The sequence below is a fragment of the Dreissena polymorpha genome, chromosome 2, assembly GCF_020536995.1.
Source record: "Dreissena polymorpha isolate Duluth1 chromosome 2, UMN_Dpol_1.0, whole genome shotgun sequence".
Lineage (NCBI taxonomy): Eukaryota > Metazoa > Mollusca > Bivalvia > Myida > Dreissenidae > Dreissena > Dreissena polymorpha.
Window position 1 is genome coordinate 139,906,783 of NC_068356.1, and position 27,975 is coordinate 139,934,757.

At 37.3% G+C, this 27,975-nt stretch overlaps 1 protein-coding gene across 1 annotated transcript in view; it reads right to left on the reverse strand.

Moving 5' to 3' along the window:
• Nucleotides 1–1,945: 1,945 nt before the first annotated feature.
• LOC127870128 (echinoderm microtubule-associated protein-like CG42247) overlaps nt 1,946–27,975 on the reverse strand; it is a 42,816-nt gene continuing 16,786 nt past the window's right edge. The window contains exons 2-20 of the mRNA XM_052412783.1: nt 27,221–27,919; nt 23,320–23,503; nt 22,783–22,960; nt 22,347–22,445; nt 20,601–20,753; nt 19,897–19,966; nt 19,038–19,139; nt 18,111–18,206; nt 12,984–13,151; nt 9,403–9,546; nt 8,941–9,054; nt 8,429–8,566; nt 7,508–7,639; nt 6,790–6,946; nt 6,259–6,359; nt 5,083–5,170; nt 4,535–4,630; nt 4,015–4,145; nt 1,946–3,713 (exon numbers count right to left, since the gene is read on the reverse strand). Coding sequence (XP_052268743.1) covers nt 3,582–3,713; nt 4,015–4,145; nt 4,535–4,630; nt 5,083–5,170; nt 6,259–6,359; nt 6,790–6,946; nt 7,508–7,639; nt 8,429–8,566; nt 8,941–9,054; nt 9,403–9,546; nt 12,984–13,151; nt 18,111–18,206; nt 19,038–19,139; nt 19,897–19,966; nt 20,601–20,753; nt 22,347–22,445; nt 22,783–22,960; nt 23,320–23,503; nt 27,221–27,919 — 2,982 coding nt within the window. The 3' untranslated portion in view covers nt 1,946–3,581. The remainder of the gene's footprint in view (nt 3,714–4,014; nt 4,146–4,534; nt 4,631–5,082; nt 5,171–6,258; nt 6,360–6,789; nt 6,947–7,507; nt 7,640–8,428; nt 8,567–8,940; nt 9,055–9,402; nt 9,547–12,983; nt 13,152–18,110; nt 18,207–19,037; nt 19,140–19,896; nt 19,967–20,600; nt 20,754–22,346; nt 22,446–22,782; nt 22,961–23,319; nt 23,504–27,220; nt 27,920–27,975) is intronic.

Consider the following 27,975-nt stretch of genomic DNA (forward strand, 5'->3'; position numbering starts at 1 on the left):
GTATTTCCCGCATGTTCAGTGCACTTCTTTTGATAATATGGATTCACAAGGCGCCGGGCCGGACCAGGAAACATGGAAATAGTGTTACAGCACATCCGGTAATCAATATTTACACGTAAAAAGCCTTATTCGACTCCGTTTAAAAAGGTTAGCAGCCCTACAGTAATGAAGGTATTGCCTTTGCAAATACCATGGGTACATTTTAGAAGCAACACAGGGGATCCCGGTAGTGCTGTGGGGTGTATTGGTCCGAAATGGAACAGTCACCCAGATGAATGCACCAACGCATTACACCTTTTATTTTAAACTTTTTGTTTCCGCTTTTCGGACTTTAAAGGATTCAGGAAACACTGTCGATTATTATAGAATCAGGGCTTCGTGTCTATCGATAAGTAAGAGGTTGCCGTATGTTTAGCCAGAATAGATTATTTCAAAATAACATTTTGGAAAAATGTGAAGTTTTTTATTCTTGCCAATTACAGCGTGACTGTCACTTTACAAACCCCAACATGGTGTTGCACCGCTGCAAAAAAATGGTCCGAACAGAAATAGCTCGGAGGTCACTGTGCTGCACTTTTATATTCCGATTCTCTCTTATACCTTATAATGACGGTCTAAGCATTATGGACGTCGTGACATGTTAACGTACATTCACTCAACGTTTATTTATACCAGAATAAAATTATAACTAATATGACTACTCAGTATGTAAACTTCATATAGAAACATCCCCAAAGAATTTCACAAAGTATAACTATTAGGGTTGTTATTTGTTGCTAGTTTTCGTTTTTTTATTTGGAGGTCTTTATTGTTTTTGCTGTTGAGCATTTTATAAAACACCGTTTTGTATTACAATATTCTGTATAAAGCATTTTAACAACGTTTTGTATTAAAAAAGCATAACGCAAGAAACTTTACTCGCACAAAGTAAAATTCTGTTGAAAACAAATGTCCTTTCTCGGCATGTCCTTTACAAATCGCGTGTTTGATAAGCATTAGGGATCTAAATGTTTGCATTTTACATTCTTTTTGCACTGTTTCTAAATCAAACGCAACTACCAGGTGGGGCGAAAGTGAGAAAAATAGTAACTAGTGTTCATATATACATACACACGCACGCACGCATACACACGCACGCACGCACACACACACATTCAGCTATACATCTATGTCAATTTCAGAGATAGCTGTGCAATAATCGAACTTAGAGCTGAATTTAGAGGGAAGATCTTAATGGTGAGCGTTTTTAAGACTTCTGCGTTGACCCTTTACCAATTATTTTCGCCATCCTTAAGTCTGCAAAGCTTATTGTCATAGTAAGTTTTGCAGACTTAACAATGGCGATAATAGTTGGTAAAGGGTCAACGCAGAAGTCTTAAATAACGATTACCATTAAAGGGATCTTTTCACGCTTTGGTAAATTGACAAAATTGAAAAAAGTTGTTTCAGATTCGTAAGTTTTCGTTTTAGTTATGATATTTGTGAGGAAACAGTAATACTGAACATTAACCATGCTCTAATATAGCCATTATATGCATCTTTTGACGATTTTAAAACCTAAAAATTATAAAGCGTTGCAACGCGAAACGATTGAATAATTTGGAGAGTTCTGTTTTTGTCGTTAAATTTTGTGAAACTACGAAGATTGCTTATATAAGGTATAAAATACGTCAAGAGTGTACTCGGCGGAATAGCTCAGTAGGCTAAAGCGTTTTTACTTCAGGACTCTGGCAGGACTCCAGGGGTCACTGGTTCGAAACCTGCTCCGGGCAATATTCTTTTCCTTTTTTTTAATTTTTTTCTTGATTTTTTACTGGAGCTTTTATGATCCAATGTTTACATTTATCAATATAAAGCATTTAATGAATAATTTTAAAAATGCCAAAATCTGTGAAAAGGCCCCTTTAAGTGAATAAAACGACCTATATGAATGCATAGACGCAAATCATGAAAAATATTTATTAAACTTTACAATAAACACATATCACAGTATTGTTAGGTTGAAACAGAATCACATAGTTTTACGTTGCATGAGGAGTAATAAATATACAACACATATATATTTATGGAGAGTAAATTGCAAGAAAAATAACTACTAAGAGATGACAGTATCAATAAATATTAATATACATTACAACAAGGACATATATAAAAGTAAATAACGAATTAAAAAAAAACAAATAAAAACTAATACATTCTGCGAACGATAGCCCCCCTCCCCCCTTGAAATCAAAGTCAATAAAAAAGAAATATGTGTCAACATATAATAATTAATCAATGAATCATAACATCAAATAAAACGTTGTGAATTTGTATTTATATAGCATATACATCATCTTTAACATAGACGAAACCTGTCACGCAGAAATGCCTTTGAGAACAGCCCTTTGCAGCTCTTAACGATTTATACCGAGCGTGTAGAAAAAAGGCCTTGGCAAACAGCGTAGATCCAGATGAGACGCCACATGATGCGGCGTCTCAAAAGGGGCTGCGCTGTTTGCTCATAGGAATTTCTGTAAGAAATATTCTAAATATAGAAATAAATATACTAGATATCCCTAATTTTGGAAATAAATTGATCCAATTTAGAAGGATAGGAGAGTCCACTAGGCATAAATGGGTTAATAAGGCGACGTTCCAGACCCATCAGGAAAGATCTTTTCCTTAGTGCTATGCACAGACGCTGGTCGCAATGGTTCCAAGAAAAACAGAGACATCTCAATTAAAGCAACTGAACGGTAAACAAAACTATGCCAGCATTGCACAATGAGCCTTTTTAGCAATTTTTAGAAAAGTTATGACAAAGTTCCTGTTGTTCTTGTTGCGTAATGATCTAGTCGAGTTGCGTGTTTCCGTTTGCCAAGACAATCAATAGGATGCTATATCTTCCGCTGTGACCCTTCTGACCATGAAAAGGTGACATAGACAGTGATATGGAATGATTTCCGCATATTTCCTCCACGAGATGAAAAAATGAATAAAGTTTCATTTTAATCTTTTCAATGGCACATGAGATATTAAATGAGTATGAATAAACAGGCTCAAACATTCAACCTTCAAGTTCGACCTTAACCTAGAGTAACATAGACTTACATTGAGTTGTCGCTTTTGGTTGATACCTTCAGCACATTGACTTAATTATCTATGCATATGTTTAAAGGGTCACGCAATCTTTCAAATGGTGATAAAGAAACGAAAAACGGACATTAAAATGCAGACTGTAATGTTAAACATTCAGGGTATAACTCGACCTTGAGGTGGCTTCAATGACCCATTTCTTGTGAACATCGTCTCCATGATATTCACAATTTACTAAAGTTTCATGAATGTATTTCAGAAACGCGTGAAGTGCACACGGAAAGGACAGACGTTAAAATGACATTCATTTCATTAATCCCGATCCGCGGCGGGTATAAATAAATAGTAAACTAATTGCTTAAATTAACTTCACAAAAACACAATAAATTTCGGTGGTTAAACAAATTTAAAATGTGTTAGATCTTCCGATGTATGGATTGCATTTGACAAGAGCTTCGCCGCTCGTGGTGGACACCACCTTATGCGCACCGGAGTTCCGTTCATCAGTCGTCCACCAAGGACCATTGTATCATTGCAGCGTCAAGGCCTCCGCACGTGAGCAGCGCACGGTTGTCAGGGGTGAACGCCACCGCCGTGACGTCACTGCTGTAGACGCGCAAACCTCGGAATTCCGCCTATAAACGAATGTCGACATTGATATTGAGATAGATGTTTAACTATTATAGTGCCAACTTTCAAATAACGCTGTGTATTTAAGAATTATGTAAAACAGACGTTTAATTCTTCTAGTGCTTACTCTCAGAAAACACATAGCATTATTTAGAACGCCATTCTTTTCTCTTATTCACTTATCTCTGTATATCTTTTAAAAACACATGTGCTTGTCATAACCGACAGTTCAATATTTATATTAAATAAATTCAATGTCCATTTGTTGTCTGATTTATTTGAGTGCATATAGGCCCACCCACCCACCTTATCCTTCGAGCTGGGATACTTGTAGAGCCGGACGCGGCCCCTGGAGTCCCCTGTCACTACCGTGTCCCGGTAACTGGACCTATTCACCACCTTCAGGGTCTCGCCCTTCTCCAGGTTGGACCAGGGGCCTGCGGGGGGAGAGACAAAATAAAACATCAACTTAAAACACAATTTATATTTCAACTCCATATTTAGAATTGCTAAAATGGCTTTGCAAAAACACTTATAAAAATACTTATTTTATTAAGGGATAATTTTCAACTGTTTTTTGTAGGAAAGGTTTTGAGTTCGGACTCGTATGAATTCAGACAGGTTAGGGTTAGCCTTATATGTTTAATAACATTTCATCTTAACAACACAGTGCTGTTTATTGTTCCATTTATTACAAGAACGCAAACAGAGTTCGTATTCTAACATGACTTGGAAACACTAGATGTTCACTCATTGTTATATTTAAGAACGATAATTAACATTTTAGGAACTACTTTATTCACCTCGATTACTCTTGTTGACCTACCTATAAGACTGTAGGACACGTGGCACGTGTTTGTAAACCAGTCAACATCTCGCATCACACGTGGCGTCTGAATCCTTTGTATGCTGTCAATATCCCCTGAAAAAAAAACACAGGTACCTTAACATTGAACACATACTTTGACTCTTCCAAAGATGAATAATGGAATCAAATGTTTCATAACATTAAAAGATCGTATTTAATATTACAAGATACTAGTATATGTGTACACGTATTATCAATTGAACAGTTACTACTACTACTACTACTACTACTACTACTACTACTACTACTACTACTACTACTACTACTACTACTACATGTATTACTACAACTACTACTACTACTAGTACTAGTACTACTACTAGTACTACTCCTACTACGACGACGACGACGACGACCGCCACCACCACCACCACCACCACCACCACCACCACCACCACCACCACCACCACCACCACCACCACCACCACCACCACCACCACCACCACCACTACATGTATATTTATCATATATTAAAGTCTACATATGTTACCAAGTACAATACTTACAGAAAATGAGTTCGTTGTCGAATGCCACACTCTGTATACATCGTCCATCGGATGACCAGTCGAGATGAGCCACGCCGGTGTTATGACCCTGAAAGGACAACTTTCGCTAGAGTAAGTGATGTGTGAATTAGTGTTCATTCATGGTAAAATCTTAGTAGCGTTAATAACATATACACATGATTACATAAAGACACAAGATACTTCGTGCCAATTGTGCAATATAATCTACTAACAAAGCGTTAAGATACCCTTTTGTGCTATACAAACTTTTGAATGTGCGCGCCAGTGATGCCGCGTTAGGTTCCGCTCGAAAAGGTACTGGGTTCGGATCTCAGTAAAAAGCAAACACGTTTTATGCGGATTATTTTTATTTTTAAATTAAACATTATAAACTTATGTTATTAAATACATGTTTTATGAGTTGAAGTTGTTAAAAAATATTGTCGCATGTGAACAAGTACCTTTAAAGCAAGCAACATCATGACAAAAAACGGCCGTCAAGCAGAAAATCGAAATAATCCCGGACGACGGGAGGAACATACAAAGGGCGAGTATTGATCCCATTAATGTGCATTTTGAAATGTTCAGACACGTTCTGGTATATGGACTGCGAACTAGTCTACCGAGCAGCCGCACACTGTGCAGCCGACATTATATCAAATCCGCTCCAGCTTAACGCGCTGATGAACTAGGAACTTCGGTGTGTGTTTTACTCTTTATAACATCAGCTTATTGCAATTATAACCCGCCCAGCCAATCAATAAGCACGTGCAATATTACACATGATTTGGATAACCTCTGTTCCTACTGTATGCAGCTTTCTAATAATGCAGCTATTAGTACAGACAGGACATGTACAGACCCATGTAAACATGATATTGTATAAAAGTACCTGAACAATCTGGTTTAAATAAGTTGTTGAAATCATAGGTCTATATATTTTATATCATATATGATTATGTTTTGTGCCGGGTCCCTATGGTTGAAATCACCTTATAACCGTTGTAACAACGTTTAACGTTTTGAGGACTACGGGTCAATAATGACTCGTGAAGTTTTGAGCAAAAACAGACTTGAAATTCGGTAAACAAATACATGTATGGTCCAACAATAAATTCAACAATATGGACACTCAAAGGTTCATACAACTCTTTACCTCAAACGTCAGCTACTCACCCTGAGCGCCATGTTGAACTTCCGGTACGTCTGACCGCGGTCGTGGATGGCGAATATGCTGATGATGCCGTCGTTAGTCCCCATGGCTAGGTAACTGCCGTCTGGAGAAAACACAGATACAAAAACATAAAAACCAATCACAATATTCTTCTATTTTCATTTCTCGTAAATTGCTGGGAGATAAACCTTGATTAAGTGTTTTGACGCGTAAATCGGAGATATTATTAACAACAGATCTGAATTATTGATGTTTTTTATTGGCTTATAATTGTGAGAAAAATGCATTAGTTTTTTACTCTTACTGCATATGGGGGAAGCTTCCTCACTTGGCAATAAAAAGTGGGTCATTCTCCATTCATGTACTCATCAAAAGAACCTTTATAAGGTTAAAATTAACGTGTGCAATCAACAAACAAACAAACAGCGTGGTGTTTTCTGGCGGATCTTCAAGTTACCTGGACAACGTGAGGAACCAACGGATTTCATTCCTACCCGTTCGTTGCATAGTGTACACTTAATAACGTTACCTACCTGGAGAAAATGCGAGACATCCCACGGGTTCCGTTCCGACCTGCACGGTGGCGACGTGCATGCCGTTGTAGGCGTTCAGGATGATGAAGGTACCGTCGGCAGTACCGGCGGAAATCAGCTCGTGACGGTGATCGACGGCGAGGGCGGTACACGGTGCCTGGAGGTAGTCAAGTATACCAAGTGTGTCTTTAAAACAGTATTATTAACACGCATACATTAGCATACGGTAAGGAAAATAAGTTATTGGCCTTTAAATGATATTATCCACCAGCAAACATCAACATGAGGTTACGGAGAACATTTATGACGAACATTAGACTATGTACAGACATTATTCTGTAAATTTTGACCCTTTATTACATTAAATAGCATTTGCACAGCACAACTATGTTCTCATGTTCAAGTATCCTCTATATGGTTATGAGCTACAAGGTATAATAAAAACAGTCGCTTACTGTCGGCTACTTGTCATATAATAAAGATTATAGTATTATGCGAAAAGCTTTGTGGGCTTTTTTTTTACATCTGAATTCTCTCACAGTCCGTATTACATGTATATATTTGGTAACTAAACCTGATTTTGCTGCCCTTATAATAATATATGTATGTCACAAAAAGCAACCATATCATCTTTGTCAAGTCAAACGCACAGCAATTATTGAGTTGCAGCCGTTAAATTATTATCAGAAACAAAAACTGGACCACCGGAAGTTCTTACCTCGACCTTTGACCTCCAGATGACTTTGTGGGTTACGAGGGACCACTTGTACACGACCTGATCGAACCCGGCCGAAATAAACGTGGGTTCGAACGGATGCGGGACTACGCCCCATACCCCGTCACTATGACCCTGAAACCGGACGGTTCACGTGTACTCGTTAACTCTTTACCCCTTAGAAACGCACTTTGATGTGTTTTAGTCCCTTAGAAAATCTCATTAAATTCAAATCTTCTTCACTAGAATCAAGTTTTAAAGGCTTCATTTCGAACCTCTATATACTGCTACGCAGCAAACATAATAAAACCTGAACAATCTGCGAGTTATTCGCAGGTAGTTCTGGTTTTATGCTGGTTGCACAAGCCTTTTTCATTTTGTTTCTGTGTGGGAAAGGGTTAAGCAATGAAAGGCTGATATTCTCATTATAAGTAATAAGACGTTGTAAGTATGATGTTACAACATAAAATGCTGATACAATGCGCGTTTTATCAACTAAGAAGTTGCTCCTCAAATGTGTTAACTCAAACCAACGATAATCCCTGAACAAAGTGCTGTTTGCGGCTAAAATACTCTTAAATGTTACAATATATGTCAAATAAATTTTTGCTAAAATGTTTAATGTTAAAAACCAGAACCCCAAACCCGTACATCCATGAGCAACGCATATAATATGCGTCGCAATTGTGTGAAAACGGGTCATAATGCTTGTGCGTAAAGTGTTGTCCCAGATAAGCCTCTGCAGTCCGCAAATGCTTAAACGAGAGGACACTTTCCTCCTTAACTGAATTTTCGGTGACAAAAGAAAACCTTTTACGAAAAACAAAAATAAAAGCGTCTGCAAGGGCTAATCTGGGACTAAACTTGAGGCGCTAGTATTAAACCCAGTTTTCCCAAAACGCGGCTTAACAATATTATTACTACCTGAACGATGTATCTGAACTTGAGCTGGAGTGACCCCTCTAAGAGGGCGCTACGAGTTGTGCCTATGTACAGCTTCCCGTCTACCCCGCCCACCGTCTGAGTGATGATTGAGCGTACATTGCCCGCCTCTGGTGGTATCTAGAAGACGACATTTAGAAAACACGTTTGCTCGACGAAATATTTGTCAGCAAAAAATATATTTACTAATATTATTTAAAAAATGAAATAAATACTACTACTAATAATAATAATTATTATAATAATAATAATAGGAATAATAATAATAAAATGTTGAGCTATCACTGTTTATTGACCAATAAACAGCTTTTTGTTGTAAATAAGTGTCTTCTTGAATAAATTGGCTAACGCCCCTCTAGTTTTAATACCTATAATACCTAGGCATCGGACCTCCAAACATCGGTCCACTGGCCGATTAACAACAGTGAATTGAAAGTGACCCCTTAAACAAAGCTTTAACAATAGAATACAATGCGGAAGGACAGTCAACGCACCTGACGAGTTTTAACCGACCGGAAATTAGCATTCGTGTCCCATGCCTTGATTTCACTCCCGGAAGAGGAAAGGAGCGTCCCGTCCTCGAGCACGCACACGGCAGATATTGGGCCCTTAGATGGAACATTAAAACACTGTTTTATACATGTACTTCATGATTTACGTTCTGCCAGGTTCACAAGTTTATACCGATAGGACGATTCTGTTTATTAATGCAACCCTGTTAAGTTAAATAAATGCTTTGTGCGTTTAACATTCCATTAATAACCTTTGTGTACGTCAACTTCGAGCATGTGTGGTAACACAAATAGTGGCTGATTTATTCTATCTTTAGTCAGATCGGCAGAACGAAGTTCACAAAAATCACCAGGCACCAACACGCAAAACGGCTTACGCCAAACATAGAATGTACAGAATACATATCAAGATATAACAATAATTCAAAGTCTAGACAATTCTACCTGATGCCCCTGTATGGCGTAACGGCACGTGAAGGCGTCAGTGGGGTCACGGTCCCACAGCATCAGGTTCCCGTTGGAGTCCCCCGATATGACATCACCGGAAGGGAGGAACGCCAGACAATTGATGGTCTTGGGAACCTCTTCCTATAGGTTTTATATGATACGGTTTTTGTAAGCGGGGGCGTTATAACTTAGTCGTCGGGATTATAAAGAAAGGCATTGTTCATGTACGTAGAGCCACACTTTGGTGATACGGTGAAATCCCAATTTCGGCGGTCAACACAAACATGCCCGTTTATAGTTAAGTTATAATTATGATTATAATCATCATCTTCATCTTTCTCTTTCTTCTCATCATGGGTTATCAAAATCAGTCAGCGTTTAACACGCATGCGCAATAAACAAGCGAATTTTATAAAAGTTGAAAAAGCGCAAATAAATATGTCTGTCTGTGTTTAAGGTAGAGGAGACGAGAGGAAGATGATGTATCCATGCAACCAAAATTAAAGTTCTGATCCCAAACACCAAAGTCGAAAGCACTTTGATGCCCGGTTCCAAAGTTGGGTTGATACCAAATGGCGATGAAAACAGGCATTATATAACGACATTGATAAATATAGCTTAATTCATTCATCAAGTTGGCTTGCTCAATAAAAAAAGTGGCCCCCAAAAGACGACACAAAAATAGCAACCAAATAAAAACGGCAAACACCGAGAACCGGGATGATTCGTAGAATTTTTTTTTAACGCGGCCACACTATTTACAGGTTGAAGCCGGTCAACAACTCGGCAGAGTCCCGGTCAACCCCGGACTAGCTACGGTTTATCCCAGTGAAGCCCCGGCAGAGCCCCGGTTGTCGCCGGTGATGCCCCGATGGAGCCCAGTGAACGCCGGCAGCGTTCTGGCAGAGCCCCAGTATACCGTAACTCCACCGGCACTCACCGGGGCTATACCGGCATCAGACGCCGGCAGAGCTAATTCAACGGTTTACCGTATTCATGGTCGTCGCCGGTAATGCCCCGGCGGAGCCCCGGTGAATGCCGATGGCGTACCGGCAGAGCGCCGATTTACCGATGTACCGTAGCTTTACCGGGACTTTGCCGGCATTCATCGGGGCTTCACCTGGGCACCAACTACGACAACCGGGGCGTTACCGTAGCTCTGCCGGGGTCTGTATGGGTCCCGGTGGAGCTACGGTGCCGTCCCGGTTCCTCCCGGTGCCGTCCCGGTTGTTCCCGGTGCCGCGCTGGTCGTTGCCGGTCCCTCCCGGTGACTACCGGTTCTTCCCGGCGGTATTTCACATTTTAATACTTTCCCGGTGGAGCCACTGTCGTCCCCGGTTCAGCCCGGTCGTCCCCGATGGAGCCCCGGTTCATCCCGATAGAGCCCCGGTTCATTCCGGTAGAGCCCCGGTTCATACCGGTAGATCCCGGATCACGCACTGGGGCTCCACCGGCATCATAGTGAGAAGATAAATTAAACACGTTACACATGTAACAACAACTGATTTAACAAATGTACAAAATACTTGAAGGCATAGTTTTAGTAAATTACTAAGTGGTAAAGGGTTAATGAGTATCTGGCCTCTCCGTGTGTTAGTATTCCATAAAAATATTTTCCTCATAGGTAAGCTTTTCTCTCAGTTGAAATAGAGCCTCAACACTGGAGCCACAACACTGTTACCACCGAGCGGTGTCTCTACAGATTAATTTTGTCTGATAGAATCAGAGGGAGCAATCATCTGCATAGTAAAGATAGCGACGTCACTGCCGAGACAGTAACATTTCGCCGTTGTATACTCTTTATTACTTTTTTGAATTTTGAAATGATGCTCACTTTCCAGCCATATCAGTAAACTGGTGATTTGAGTTAATTTCGTAATTAAATTCGCTTTATATATCGACTTTACTCCCCGCAAATTTTCATATTGGAGCTGTAATTAGGTCATCCCGCAAACAAATTTCGCAGCGAGTGAAGTCGATATATAGAGCGGATTATGATACGGAAACAACGGCAGTAACTTTATTGATGATATGGATGGAAAGTGAGTGGCATTTACAAAATTAATACAATTTATAAAAGGTGTAAAACGGCGAAAAACATCTGCATCAGCATGGACGTCGCGATCTTGACTATCACGTGATTACCCCCTCTGAGAAGGGTTAAACAATGCCTGTATTTGTCAGAAAAGAATTTAAAACATGCAATACAAACACACATACTTACACAAAAAGTACACGTCATGCGTAACTCATACATATTATGCAGTTTATATTGAAGCCACGTAGAGTATTATTATTTCGCACAAGCACACATATGTTTTAAAGTATACATATCGTGTTCAACACAAGTGTAAATATAAAGTTCATTTACCTTGGTTTTCACCTAAAGTTAAAATACAAGAAATTATATGTGAAACTCTTAAGAAACTATGCCGGTATAGACAACAACACAAAACTAGCATAAACATTCATACTAAATTTCGAGCAATATATTAAAGTCAGTCCCATGCTTGGCGTATATGTATTTTGCAACAGAACTCAAAATAGTAATTTATTTCCCCTATAAATAATGATCAAACTATAGCAATTTCTTAATTTGAACATACATGCGGTAGATTGAATCACACATTTTCGCGCGCTACTAAGTTTCAAGTCAATTAAAAAAATACGACATCCCCTCACCGCTCTTGAAAGTAAAATAAAAACACTATCTTAGAAAACAAATCATTTCCCCTTTATATGTCACAGTTTATTTGATAAAAATTAGCATCATTTAAAGCTGAACAACTATAATGTAGCAGTGTTTTTATTCAAATTTGGCACATTGATTGCGCATTTGATGTTAACTGTGCAAAAATGATCTATCATGTTAATTCATCAAATAAGCTTGGTTAAACATAATTCCCACAACAATCTACTCTACGTGCAAACAAAATTATGTTTTGTGGAGTAACGACAAAACTAGCAAATAATAGGTTCTAATTCGAAACTTCTAGCTTGTTACCGTAAATTGTAACTACAAACTTACAATTAAATGATCGGCGTAATTTTTGTCCTGAAACAATGTTTTTGTCTCAGACTTTACAACCAAAGAAATGTGTTATAAATTTCATCAAAAATGTACATGTAGAGTAGATAGTAAAATACATTTATATATGCAGATGGTCCTAATACTTCACCATAGGTATCTTCCGTTCAATGGTTCCAGGAAATTTTCGTTATTTATTTCTTGATTATTGCAAACAAATATTTCTTCCAAATAACCCATTTATGCCTAGCGTCGAGAAAAAAAACCTTTGCAAACAGCGTAGACCCAGATGAGAAGCCGCATGATGCGGCGTCTCATCAGGGTCTGCGCTGTTTGCTTAGAGGAATTTCTGTAAGAAATATTCTAAATATAGAAATAAATATAATGGAAATCCCTAACTATGGAAATTTGGAAATAAATTGATGCAATTAAGTAAGATGGGAGAGTCCACTGGGCATAAAAATGGGTTAAGACGTAATAAAAGCTGTGATAGAAGGACCTGTGAAAGTTTCATCTCGTAAAAATCACATTTATTGCATACTCAGCCTACCTCAAAGATGCCGCTGTTTCTGTCCCGTAGGATCTTTGCCTCCTTTTTTCTTGCCACGTCATAGAAAATCTTCCAAAAGTAGATATGACGAGCGCCATACGTAATCAATATACTGTTGTTTTTACCATCCGGATAGAAACAACATCCGTGGACCGGGTCAGTTGATGTCTGAAACCCGGATTTGGGAAGTATTCTTTAATAACACAAGCATTTCCTAGAGTAATTTGGTCTTAATTTTAAATATATCACAGTGATAAATGGTATACATCACACTGATTAATGTTGGGCACAAACATTTGTATAATGTTCAACATCGAAAAATGCACACAGGAGCATATTAACGTTGTTCAAAGAATACAAAGATACATTAACACTTGAGTACTGGTAATTGTTTGATATTAAATGCCAAACGTGAGCTTCATCGTTTGATATCGAAATTGATAGGGGTCGTCGTTCCTTCAAGACGAACCGGCATATCAATTTATATATTCGTAAACAAAAGCGTTCCCAAGATAAGATATCTAAAACCTTACTATTAATAAAGGATTTAAACATGATTTTTTTTCAAAAGATTGAAATGATATATACAATTAGGTTAAGGCGTAAATTACATTTGCAACTGAACAAAGCGACAATCCAATATCAGCATATATGTCACTTCAGAGTGTTAAAATATGTAAATACATGGACACGTGTTAGTCATAAAACACACCGAGTATTGTTTGCATGCTGAAATATGTTTACCGGGCAAAAATGCATTTAATATATTAAATCAGGATAAAGCAATGGGACAAAAAGTAAGTGGTTTTTAAACATTCAACACGTGGTGACTATCCATGTAATATTAATGACGTCACAACAGACGTCACATGCGTGTAAAACAACATCCTCACCGTATCTTTGACAACTGAATCCACGGTCTGCAAATGATTAAAGTGTTTACATTTTTTATAGTGTAGTATGTTTGGTATTTGTAAGTGCCGTTCGTTTGGTGTTTCTAAGTGTCGTTCATTTGATATGTCTGAGTGTCGTTTATCTGGTATTTCTAAGTGTCGTTCGTTTGGTATTTCTGAATGTCGTTCGTTTTGATATGTCTAAGTGTCGTTTGTTTGGTTTTCTCAGTGCCATTCGTTTGATATATCTAAGTGTCGTTCGTTTTGGTTTGTCCAAGTGACGTTTGTTTGGTTTTCTCAGTGCCAGTCGTTTGATATTTCTAAGTGTCGTTCGTTTTGGTATGTCTAAGTGTCGTTTGTTTGGTTTTCTCAGTGTCAGTCGTTTGATATTTCTAAGTGTCGTTCGTTTTGGTATGTCTGAGTGTCGTTTTGTTTCAGTGCCAGTCGTTTGCTATTTCTAAATGCCATTCGTTTGGTATTTTAAGTGTCGTTCGTTTATTATTTTTAACTGTCGTTCGTTCAGTATTTCTAAGTGTCGTTCGTTTTGGTATGTCTGAGTGTCGTTCATTCGACATTTCGAACTGCCGATCGTTTATATTAACATATTGTTCAGATTTGATTTGCCTGCACTAACGTCTTACCATTTATTAACTAATAGAAATAAATTTTTATTTATGTAAAGCTAATTCATTATTTGAAAACTGGGCATACTATTTTCGAGAACATATATAAATACAAATGTAACGCACGAAAGCTAAAACACAAATAATGTTGCGTATATATAACAACACATTGTAGAATCTCTTCGTTGTATACAATGTTGGCTTTAAGATGTATGTGCAAAAATAAAATCTGCATGCACCATTACCTTCTGTAGACGAGGGCATGAAAAAATGAAATTTCATATATATACATTTTTAAAGCATGACAGAACACAATTTTTCATAAATGGACAGTGCTCTATGAAAAGGGGGTTAAATGCATGTGCGTAAAGTGTCGTCCCAGATTAGCCTGTGCTGTCCGCACTGGCTAATCAGGGACGACACTCTCCGCCTAAACTGGATTTTTGATAAGACGATACTTTTTTTAAATACGAAAAATCATAAAAGCGGAAAGTGTCGTCACTGACTAGCCTGTGAGGCCTGTATACAAAAAACTTTTCACAGAGCACGGCCCATATATATTTTTTTCAAAATAATATTTGTCCTCGCATATTTTCAGACCTATTTTTCTGACCATCGTATTATTTAAAGAACGCAATCGCAGAAAACCAACATGCGGGTCAATCGTAGGGATAAATGATGCGATTAGATTCGATCATATATTTAACAGAAAATGTGCGGAGACCAAGATGTATGAAGAATAAGATCTCAATTTTCACTTTTAGGATAATATAATCCCGTTTAATTGTGTATGAAACAGATGCTCCTACAAAATCCGTATACATTATGGATATGGTAACGATGATGACCACGTGGAGTGAAAGTTATTCAACTGGTCAACATGATAACATATGTATAACAAAATGCTATTGAGTATGTAAGAAAAATCTAATTTACTAAGAAATGAACATGAGACGTCGATTCACAAATATTCTTAGAGATGAAATTCTTCAGCTTTAAAGGGGCCTTTTCACAGATTTTGGCATGTTTTGAAGTTTTTCATTCAATGCTTTATATTGATAAATGTAAACATTGGATCTAAAAAGCTCCAAATCTAAAAATCAAGAATAAAATTTAAAAAAAAAGAAGAAAAAAAGTAACCCTCAGCAGGGCTCGAATCACTGACCCCTGGAATCCTGGAGTAAAATAAAACCACTTAGACCATCGACCATCTGTCCTCATGCTATGAAGGAAGTATTTTATACTTTGTTTAAGCAAACCTCGTAGTTTCACAAAATATAACGACAACAACAGAACTATCCAAATTATTCAATCGTTTCGCGTTGCAACACTTTATAATTTCAGGTTTTTAAATCGTCAAAAGATGCATATACAATGTAATGGCTATTTAAGAGCTTGGTAAATGTTCAGTTTTACTGTTTTCCTCACAAATATCATAACTAAAACGAAAAATTGCTAATCTAAAACTACTTTTTTCAATTTTGTCAATTTATCAAAACGTGAAAAGGCCCCTTTAAATAGAAGCAACGTAAGACAAAAATCATTACTGACGTTCCTGAACTTGGGGAGGCATGCTGTTATTTTTACATGTTCATGCATGCAATCACACTTCTTCAAACCAAGCTACGGGATATCTCCATAATACACGGTACTATTTGAATGTATTATTTTCCATGTCGGCAGTCTGCTAAAATTGAAAGGTCAAGTATCACGGTTTTGGAGTTTGAAGAGTTATTTAAAAACCGAGGTTGTTTTTTTATTTTAAATTAAAATCTTTTAATAGATGTATTTCTGAAGTTTAATGTTTGAATTTCAAAATATTTTGCAAACTAAAACTTTGTATAACTACTTCATATAATTTTACAAAAAGTATCTGCTATATGCTACGCATATACAATTAAAGTGTTAATGACAAAAAGTGATACTATTCACAAACAAAATAATAATTTTGTGCAGCAAATTGTTGCAAAAAAAAGTTAAGCATTAAGGACAAAACATTTTCAAAGATTCAACATTTTCCTTTTATAATTATTAGAAAAAATAATCCCCAACCGTGATATTGCCATTTTAATTATCAATGGCGTTAAACCCATTTATACATAGCGTCTTGAAAAAAGGCCTTGGCAAACAGCGTAGACCCAGATGAGACGCCGCATGATGCGGCGTCTCATCAGGGTCTGCGCTGTTTGCTTAAAGTGATTTTTGTAAGAAAATTTCTAAATATAGAAATAAATATACTAGACATCCCTAACTTTGGAAATAACTTGATCCAATTTAGAAGGATGGGAGAGTCCACTAGGCAAAATGGGTTCAATTCTTGCTATACAATCAAACTGGGGAACTCAAATTACCTCTTCTTCCTCCTGCATATACAATATTTATGTTTATAATGAACAGAAGTTATTGATATAAACTATCCATGTTTATACTTTAAACAATTTAACTCTTTTTATTATCGTGATCTTTCCTGCACTATTTTGATGTGATTTTATGACTTCACCGATAACATGTCAACTCAGTGACTCGTAAGCCATTTATATGGCTGGGTAGTACAATGTTTGTACAGATATATACATATCGTATTATTGCTGTAAATACCAATGATATTTATGTACTATGCGTCACTTTAATAAAATATACAAGTACTACAATCAAATCCATATACGGTAGACAATGGCTCGGGTAATATTAATTAAACACTGATAATCATATGAGAACCATTCTGTGAAAATTTGGCTTAATGCCTGTGGGTTAAGCGTCGTCCAAGATTATTCTGTGCTGTCCATACAGGCTAATCAGGGACGCCTCTTTCCTCCTAAACTGGATTTTCGCTATGAAGTGACTTCCTTTAAACGGAAATAATTATCATCAAAATGGAAAGTGTCGTCCCTGGTTAGTCTATATGCACTTGTTTCAAAGAACAAACAACTTGTTGAAATAAGTATGATCTATTAATTTAGTTCTGTTGTGCACAATTGGATGGTGATAGAATATGATATTAATTTCATCGTGCACATCTACAGTTCACTATAAATCAACGAAATTTCAGTTCTTCTATAATTATTCGATGATTATATAAACAAATAAATATTATACATCGACTGAGGTGTAATTTAATAGTTGCTACAGTTACACATAAATAAGTTGAAACAATGTGCGCTTTAAAGTAGGGATACCGTTATATTTGCCGTTTTATGTATTAATTGATAAAACATATAAATGGGACAGCCCTTGGTCTGAAATAATCTCTTACGGCTGTGTGGGCTTGTGTACTTAAGAATTAGTTCAAGGGAGGTAACTTTTTCATTGTATAAAAGCCAAAACGGAACCCAGTTTATTCCCTTTGAATTTCTTCGTTTCGGCAATTTTTTTCACTTTTGGTAATATAAAAAATATGTTATTAGAATGGATTGTTTCATCATAATTTTTTGATGAAAAATTGATAAGGACTGTTTGATGATTATGTTATCAGTTGATTAGCCACATTACCATATGCAACCTACTTGTTACAGAACACATTCGTAGTTAAATTTTAGAACCTTCGTTGTTTTCAGCAATGTGAGTATGCAACGCACTATTTCTAAGATTGAGACCTGCAATTTTGACCTTACCGTTGTCCTTGCAACGATCTTCTCCGTCTGCCACTCCCAGACGCTGAGCACGTGCTTCTCACTTCCGTCCAGAACGCACAAGAAACTTCCAGAACCCTGTCAAGGGGAGAAACCGCATGAAAAAGGTTCTACACAAGGGTATAGCTCGCCAATAGTTGACTCAATAATATACAAACTTTATACATACATTACATGATTGAATTGAGCCCCGCTCAGGAACAACAGTGTTTAATCCTTGTGCGTAAAGTGTCGTGCAACACTAGCCTATGCAGTCCACATAAGCTTATCAGAAACGAAACATTCCGCTTTCATAAAAAAATTCATTTAAAAGAAGTTTCTTCAACGCAAAAGTGAAGTGTTGGCGGAAAGTGTCGTCCCTTTATAGCCTGTCCGAACTGCACAGGCTATAATGTGACGACTCTTTACGCACGTGAAAAGACACATTTCACAGACTGAGGCTCCATTGTGACATAGTATCCGTAATAAGTATCGTTCATGGGTTTGGTCGTGCAAATGATAAATCGAGATGAATGATAAAATACAAATTTAGTTATTGGGCTATCATTGTATCCATTTATCTCAAGTCCAAGTCTGTTTTCTTCATAAACGTATTTAATATATTCATGGATAAAGGTCAGTGTCCTGTTAATATAGCCGAGCTATATTTTAGTGCGATTAAATTAATTTCAAAATTATTCACTGTACAAATTGATTCAACAGAGCCAAAAAGAAGATGACACATTTCGACGTATGGTCAAATTTATATCTGCCTACTCCTTCCAATGGAAAAAGGCAAGCGATCTGCTGAGAACGAATATATCCTATATAGAATAAAACAGATCATTTGTTCCGATTTATTATGTCAAATGTCAAATTAAGACTTTTCCGTTAATATTTAAGAAAACGGTCTATGAGATCAGCACTTACTTCCATGGAGAAGCCAACGGATAAAATGCCGCCGTAGAATACACCGAGTCCGATCACCGAGTACGTGCTGAGGTTAACACCGTGCCAGACCCGGATGTGAGACTGCAACGAGTTATAAATAGAACAATTGGTGGCGGCGATTCATGTGAGGTCACGTGCAATTTATAAATAGAAATCTGATTCATGAATGGATTCGAAAATACGCCGGTCTCTTGGAAAACTGGTCTTGATGTATGTGCTTAAAGTACGGTCCCAAATTGGCTTGTGCAGTCCGCACATGGTTATATGGGACGACACTTTCCGTCTTTAAAGGCACAATCTCATAAAAGCGGAAAGTAGCATCCCTGATAAGTCAATGCGGGCAAAGCAGGCTAAACTGATACGATGCTTTAAATGTTGAGTATGTTTCGTCATATTAGAGCCTGTATGAGCAATTCTACATCAACTATGGCCAATAGATCACACACGGTAGGAAAAGCTACTAAACAAATCAGACTTTTGAATATGCCTGTGATAAAAAGGGGTATCTGTTTACCACGTTTTTGTATGTCGAATAGTATTGACCAAATCAGGGCACAAGTTTCGATCACTTAATCAGATGTAACTGTACATTGCAATATTAAATAATTCTGTTTCGAACACAACAACAATGTAACTCACGAGTCTTCTACCTTGGGAGAACGAGAATTCAATATTAAAATGTATAAACCATGTGACTTAAACGTTACGTTGTGAATGAAATGCGAACAGAGTGCACGATTACAAATACGGACATAACTACACATGAGTTTTTTGTTTAATGTAAAATGAGACTTCGGACAAAAACATTTCCAGGCATTCAAGTGTTTCCTTCGCTTACAGCGTGTTCCGGCTCCTTGCCGTGCATCTGCCCAGTGGCAATCAGGTACTGGTTGGGATGGAGGGACATGCTAAAAAACCAAGCATGGAGAGGTGATACGATATTGTATCTTACGTTTTATAAATAATCGCTACATGGATTGGTTAAACCAGCTTACATTTACATACCGATAGTGTTTGATTCCATATTGGATTAGTAACAATTGATCCAGTATGTCAAGTTATGAAATTATTATTTAAAAAAAAGCTAATTGGTTTAATGTAAGCAAACTGACTCTAAATTAATGTTGAAAGAAAATTTGTTCAGTTAGTCTTAAAAAACGATAAATGAGTTGCCTATGTTTTGTTGTTTATTATTACAAATAGCACAATCCAAAATATAAAACATAAAATGACGTCATGTTTATAATAGAATATTTGAAAACGCTTACACATAATTGACTGGAATATTTGAGTCGCAATCTTTGAAAACGGGGCTTAATGCATGTGCAAGAAGTATCATGCCAGATTTTGTGTTATCAAATGCAAACAATTTCACAAATACATTTTTCGCTAAGAAGAAACTTTATTGAAACGAAAATTGAAATCGGAAACAGTCGTCTCTGATAATCTCATGAGCCTGTGCGAACTTATCTGGAACAAGACTTTACGCAAATGCATTTAACCCCGTTTTTCCAAAGCGATGCTGATATATAAACAGCATACCACATGATTTCCTCGTTGTGTTTGATGTAGTGTCGCTGGGAGTCCCGCTCTCTGTTGTATAGAACCACGACCGAGGCCACGAAGTACACTAGCTCACCGGTCTGGGGTAGAACCAGTAAGTTGTGACGCGCGTCACGGCCACGAAATCCGTACCTGATATCTCGGTCAAGGTCGATGCATTGGACCGACTTTGAGGATCAATGTGTTACGTATTAAGAGTGACGAATGGCAAGGACTGTTTTATTAAGTGTTATTTGACAATTTATGTATAAATATGGGCCAAGAATTATGATCAATCGCTTTGCATAATGCTGTCAAATACAATTAATTAAATGTTTGCGGCGTTCATTACGGCAATGGACGATTACTATAATTATCAATGTTGGTCACGGTCATTTCATAATGTATCCATGCGTATTAAGTCAACAAATAATGTAGTTCGAAACAAATAAATGTTAAATTAATTGTTTTACCAGCCACATTTTAAAGGTTTTATAAATTTTATTCATTTCAGAGCTTTTTATATACGAATCCAGTCAAAGACCTATCAATATACATTGTATATTGATAGGTCTTTGATCCAGTCCACTCGATTAAGGAACGCTCTATATCTCTATGTCTCAACTTGACGAATTCATATCGTCGTGTCATCTTTTATTGGGCATGCCCAACAAGAATCGTCGTTACATTCGTTCATGGACATGACCAATCGATCGTCTGTACATGACCAAGCGATCGTCTTTACATGACCAAGCGATCGTCTTTACACCTGTTATCATGGACATGACCAAGCGATCGTCTTTACAACTGTTATCATGGACATGACCAAGCGATCGTCTTTACACCTGTTATCATGTAGATGACCAAGCGATCGTCTTTACACCTGTTATTTGATCTGTATTTCAATAATATTAATGTGCTAATGAATGTCATAACATTACTCTACACATATATCATTTTCATCATGAAAGATATGTTGACATAAACTAACTATTTACATATTATCATTAATGGCATACATTCAATTCAAACAAGGGTAGTTCTAAAGTTATTTATGATAATTGCTTATGCAGATAGTTTACATGTTTGTGTCGATTAACGTTATTTTGAAAAAAGGTACACCGCAGATAAGAAATTAAATACGAAATAGGGGCATATAAAGGAACACATTGAAATACAAATGTATGAGTATGCATACTTTAGCATTTGGTTATAAGCCCCTGATAGGCGAATAAAATGATCAAACAAACGATTCCTGTCTTGAGCATATACGCGTTCAAGTTTTAAGCTACTGCAATATTATGACATGTGATTTGTCGTCTAAATAAATTGCTGGAAATCTATTTAAAAACACGTATTATTATGATCAAACTGCTATGACAAAATAATAGTATCGATGCTTCACGGTTCAATAGCTCAGAACGCTCCTGAACAAAAAAAGGAACGCTGTGCAGTATTCGGAGAGCAAGTGGTAAACCGACAATACGTCGAGAAAACTCTTAAGGCGGAGAGTCTAAATTGTTTTCATAAATTAGTTAAGTTTAAAGTTGCTACAATTCTTTCCGGTCTTGCGTGTACAAAGAATTTTTTATCTACAGAGAAGTAATATGCTTAGGTTTCGCGTTCTGTAAAAATGATTGTTTGTAGCGGTCCCAAAACACGGGCCCAATACTTTCTACACAATTGCTTCGCCCTATGAGGTGAAAATAATATGTAATGTTTCGGGTCATAACTGAGCAAGGATACACCCAGTCGCATTTCAGCGTCTTGTCGGGCTTAAGGCCGTCGTCGGCAGGGTCCACATAGGACGGGGGGTAGAACTCTGTGAAAAGGCAGAACAGCAGTCTGAGTATTGCACATTACGACCAAAGTCATATATATTAAATTTTGAGTTTCCATTCGCGCTCTGGCTCAACACACATGTATAATTTGAAGACGTCTGCAAACTTAAACGTTAACGATATCTGAAGCGTATTCCGTTCCTATATTAGAAATACAAGTCAACGTCTAATAACACATTAATTACAAATAAACTCAAGTGTCATACATTAAAAATCTAACTCCAGAAACATTTTCAGTAGAGAAAATTGTGTAACCATCCGCCAGTCTTTTTTATTATTTAACGTGTCTATTAATGTGATTGGTTATCCAGAAAGACGTTTTCCTAGAGCTTCGTGTCTACCTCTCATAACCCCATCTATTTCTATTTCCACGGCCTCCCGCAGGTTTCGTCGGCTCTCCAGTGGCTTCCCTCGGATGCCGACGGGACCGGTCGCCAAAGAGTACCGCGGCCCGTAGTCGTAACGAGACATTGCTGTCGACGACGGAGATTCCGGCCGTCCGATTCTCGAAAATCTGTCCTGCAATCAGTTCGACGCCGTTTATATTCTATTTTGCTAATGCCAAAATAGATAGATAAAGCAATACTTGTTGGACTTAACTTTTAAGATTTTTAATTATCATGTTTTTTCGGTGTGCAATACAAATAAAAGTTAATCCTAAGTAGCTTTGCAAACAGCTAAACTATAATTTTTGTTTACCGTTATGATATATTTTGCTAATGTGAACTTTATATTAAGTAAAAAACGGCGACGTCAGTTATACAAATTCATGGAGGGGGGGGGGGGGGGTGGGCGGCTCACAAAAGGGAATATCGCACCCATTCGCGACAAACATTTAAAAAACACATACTGCATCAAACTAAAATACGCATATTAACCCATTTCCTGTTGCTTAGCAGCCTTCTTCTTCCGGTTGCGGGACTCGTTGATGGAATCGGTGCTGGAGTTGCTACTGGGCGCTTCCCGCTTCTTCGCCATTTCCACCGGAAGTAGCTCGTCGCCGCACGCGATAAAGTTGCTGTTCATGCGCAGCGCATGGAACAGCTGCGAGAAACTCTTGATCTGCAGAACAAGTGATTTTCCTTAAATAAGAACTATTAATTGGTAGATATAATCAATTTGTATAGTCGCATTTCTTACAAAATTTGATATACATGTATTTAAAAATTACGATGACTTATAATGTATTCCTTATTATCGTTATGGATGTTCACAAGTTAAAAAAAAATAGTGATAGAAATTATCATATCTGTAAACAGTGCTCCATAAAAACGTGTTTGATAAAGTTTATGGAACATTTGTGATATTACGTCAATCTGATTGTGCATGATTGCCTGTATATATATATATTTCATATATATATAATAACAATATATATATACATAATTTGAATATGTACAGATAAAGCATTAATATATAAAGATATAATGTTCTTAGATATAGATAAAATGTAAAAATATACAGGTATGAATGTATTATACACAGATAATCTTCCATTGTATAAAGGCATTACTTTTTTATATAAAGGCAAAAGATCTTTATATGAACATAAATCGTTATGTAATAATGATAACGAATATTTGTTCAATATATATATAGGCATAACTTGTTTATATAAAAGCAAAAGACCTTTATATAAACATAAATCGTAATTATGTAAACACATATACAGGCATTCATGCACAGTCAGATTTACGTAATATCACAAGTTTTGGTGAAGACAATGAAGGCGTTCCATAAAAGCTAACTGTTTAGTGTCTAATTATGTCCTATTTTATTCATAGTCCACCCCTAGAAAATAAAGATGCTCTCTGCTAAATATATTTTAGAATATTAATATATTAAGATATATTACCAATAACTTTCACGTTAAAAACAATCGCAATCAAAATACAATTAAGCTCTACCACACGGTGCAACTAAGCAGTGTGACAACATGACGGGTACGTAATACGTTAACTATTACGAACGCGTGCTCCATTAAAGTCACACTTTACCAAAAAGAGTCCATGTTAAAGCAACTACTTCACGGAAAATAAAGGAAACATAATGCGCTTGTAGACCTAACCATGCTTTTTCTTAAAGGGGCCTTTTCACAGATTTTGGCATATTTTGAAGTTGGTCATCAAATGCTTTATATTGATAAATTTTAACATTGGATCTAAAAAGCTCCAGTAAAAAATCAAGTTTAAAATTAAAAAAAAAACGAAAAAAAGTAAACCTCAGCAGGGCTCGAACCAGTGACACCTGGAGTCCTGGAGTAAGAACCAATTAACTGCTCGGCTATCCTGCCAAGTATGTATGACGGACGTATTTTATACTTAATATTAGCAATCTTCGTTGTTTCACAAAATTACACGACAACAACAGAACTCTCCACATTATGCAATCGTTTCGCGTTGCAACGCTTTATAATTTTCAGGTTTTTAAATCGTCAAAAGATGCATATAATGGATATATTAGAGCATGGTAAATGTTCAGTTTTACTGTTTCCTCACAAATATCATAACTAAAACGAAAATTTGCGAATCTGAAACAACTTTTTTAAATTGTGTCAATTTACCCAAAAGTGAAAAGGCCCCTTTAAAGATTATTTTCAAATGGAATCGATTTAAACATTAAAAGGATATGTCATGCGTTATGTAATAAAGAACTCGCCACAAATCAAAGTTTGCTATTTTACGGCCATATTTTACCGGTTACTCTCTACTTTATTGTATACCACCAACTATCAAGATCTCGTCATGTAGTCACCAATCGTCAAGCACATAGTAATATATGATGGAATGATGGATTCGATAGAACCGACCGCTCGTTCCCCGCTCCTTAGAAACCCGCTGTTTGTTTACAGCATTCCAATTCCTGCTGGACGTTTAAACCCGGTCAAATGTGAATAATTCACTACTTCTGGGATCTTTAAAACAAGTTAGTGACCTTTAACGTTAAGCAGCTCAATTAGAATTCATATTTTAATAATTTTAACTCTCAAAAGTACACTTTGTTGTCCGATGCGATTGAAATGCCTTGGAGGTACTCTAAGGATATTTAATGGTTTCGGTAGATAAGCGATTTATATGTATGGGTGATCAGACAAATAATTTATTTCACTGTTGCACCCAAGCTAAATATTGTTTTGATATACAATCAAGAGTAGATTAAAACACAAGTAATCTGCCAAAACAAATACATATTATTTATATGTTCAGCTATTTATATGTTAAGCTGATCCGACGTTTGTTAACATTTTAACAGGTTTAACTTGATACTTTTGCGGCTATAAAATAATAAAAATGGCACAAATATTGCGATCGACGTATTTGACAATTAATATCATTATAACATTATTATTTCAGAAACAGCGAAACAATAAAATTTTGTTACAGTGAAACAGAACAAAAACATGTTACAGCGATCCGGTGAACATTAGAAGTATTAAATACAACTCTGCCACTTACATTTTTCGAATTAAACATAATATCAATGACTTTGTTCGTGTACCAATGGACATCATTTAACGGTTAAAGAAAAACAAAGGGTATCGCCTGATAGCACATGTTATTTAGTATTATATTCATACGTCAAAAATACGAATACAATTAAAGAAAGAACAAAAAAGTAACCCACAAAGGGGCTCGAACCACTGACCACTGGAGCCCTGGAGTAAAAGTCAACCGCTTAGACCACTAGACCATCCGAGCTCATACCATGAGAGAGGTACTTAATACTTTATATAATCAATCCTCGTAGTATCACAAAATATAACGACAACAACAGAACTCTCCAAATTATTCACTCGTTGTACGTTGCAACGATTTATAATTTCTAGGTTTTTAAATAGGCAAAAGATGCATATCATGGATATTTTAGAGCATGGTAAATGTTCAGTATAACTGTTTCCTCACACATATCATAACTACAACACAAATTGCGAATCTGAAACAATCTTTTTTTTTTTACTTTTGTCAATTAATCAAAACGTGAAAAGGCCCCTTTAAAACCCGTCAAGACGTTAATATAGCATAAATCAGCCTTTGTAAACTAAACATCAACTCCAGATCAGCTGCTTCACACTGAAGTCATAGTAAGCCCAAATAACAGAAACCAATTTCCATAACAATCAAAATATAAGGCCAGTATGAATCAGAAGTGACTGACATCAAGGATGACAGTAAGGGGATTGACATTGAGTCTGCCATGGCTAAACGAAGTAACAGAAATAATTTTTTCTGAGAAAACTGGGCTTAATGCATGTGCATGTGCGTAAAGTGTCGTCCCAGATTAGCAAGGGACGACACTTTCCGCTTTTATGGTATTTTTCGTTTCAAGGAAGTCCCTCCTTACCGAAAATCAAGTTTAGTCGGAACGTGTCGTCCCTGATTAGCCTGTGCGGACTGCACAGGCTAATCTAGGACGACACTTTATGCACATGCATTATGCTCAGTTTTCTCAGAACGCGACTCATATTTATATATATATACGTAACTGATCTTAATTCACGTGCGGGGACAACACTTTCCGCCTAGACTTGATTTTCGTTTGCAAGGCACTTCCACGAAACAACAATTATATAAAAGCCGAAATTATCGCACCTGATTAGCCTGTGTGGACTGCTCAGGCTTATCGGAGACGACACTGTACGCACATGCATTAAGCCCAGTTTTCTCACATCGCGGCCCATATTAACTGGGAGCTAAGCTAAAATAAAACCTTTGAATATCACACACACACGAAAATGAATTTAGAAAGTACATGCATTAAACAACTTCATACGCTTCCTACCTCGACGTGTGGCGGTTTTTCGGAAAAGAGCGCCCGTACGGGCATGTCATGGTTGCTGACGTCATCAAGCCACTCCTCGAACGTCTGCTGCGTCTGAGGGTTGAGAATGACCTTCTCGCGATGGTCACGTGACAGATTGTTGATGATGGTGACGATAAGCGGCGCGTTGCGTACCGGAGACTCCTTGGGCGACAGCGGCTTCTTGTAGAGTTCTATTTCTTTCTTCCGGATTCCCGCGGACGGCTTTTTGTTGGACCAGAATTCCTCGCGCGAGTCTCCGTAGTTGATGTCACGCCGCAGCTGTTTCGTGCTGGACACCACGTACACGCAGCGGTTTTGAAACTCCGTGACGCTCCGCATTTCCGTTCCCTCGGGCCATTTGAAAATGTATTTCACGCCTGTCGAAGTCGGGATCTTGTCGTTCAGGTACACAAGCAGCGTTTCAATGTTCCGAAAACTCCGATTTACAGTTAAAGGCACTCCTTTATGATCCGCGTCACCGTTGCGGAAGAATTTTACAAGCGCACCGGTTGTGCGGCCTATTTTCTTATGAGCGGGGTCGCGGAAGTTTATTCGGAACGGATTTCCATCGTCTTCGTAGCGGCGATAGTTGGGGTACCTGCTGCGCTCCGTGTCCGTAAGCGGCCGGGGTTCCGGATACACATCCTCATCGTCGCTATAAAGAACGGGAATCTCGCTCTGAAAATGTATCATGAATGCTTTATTAAACGTAAAATGAGTACTTGAACACATTT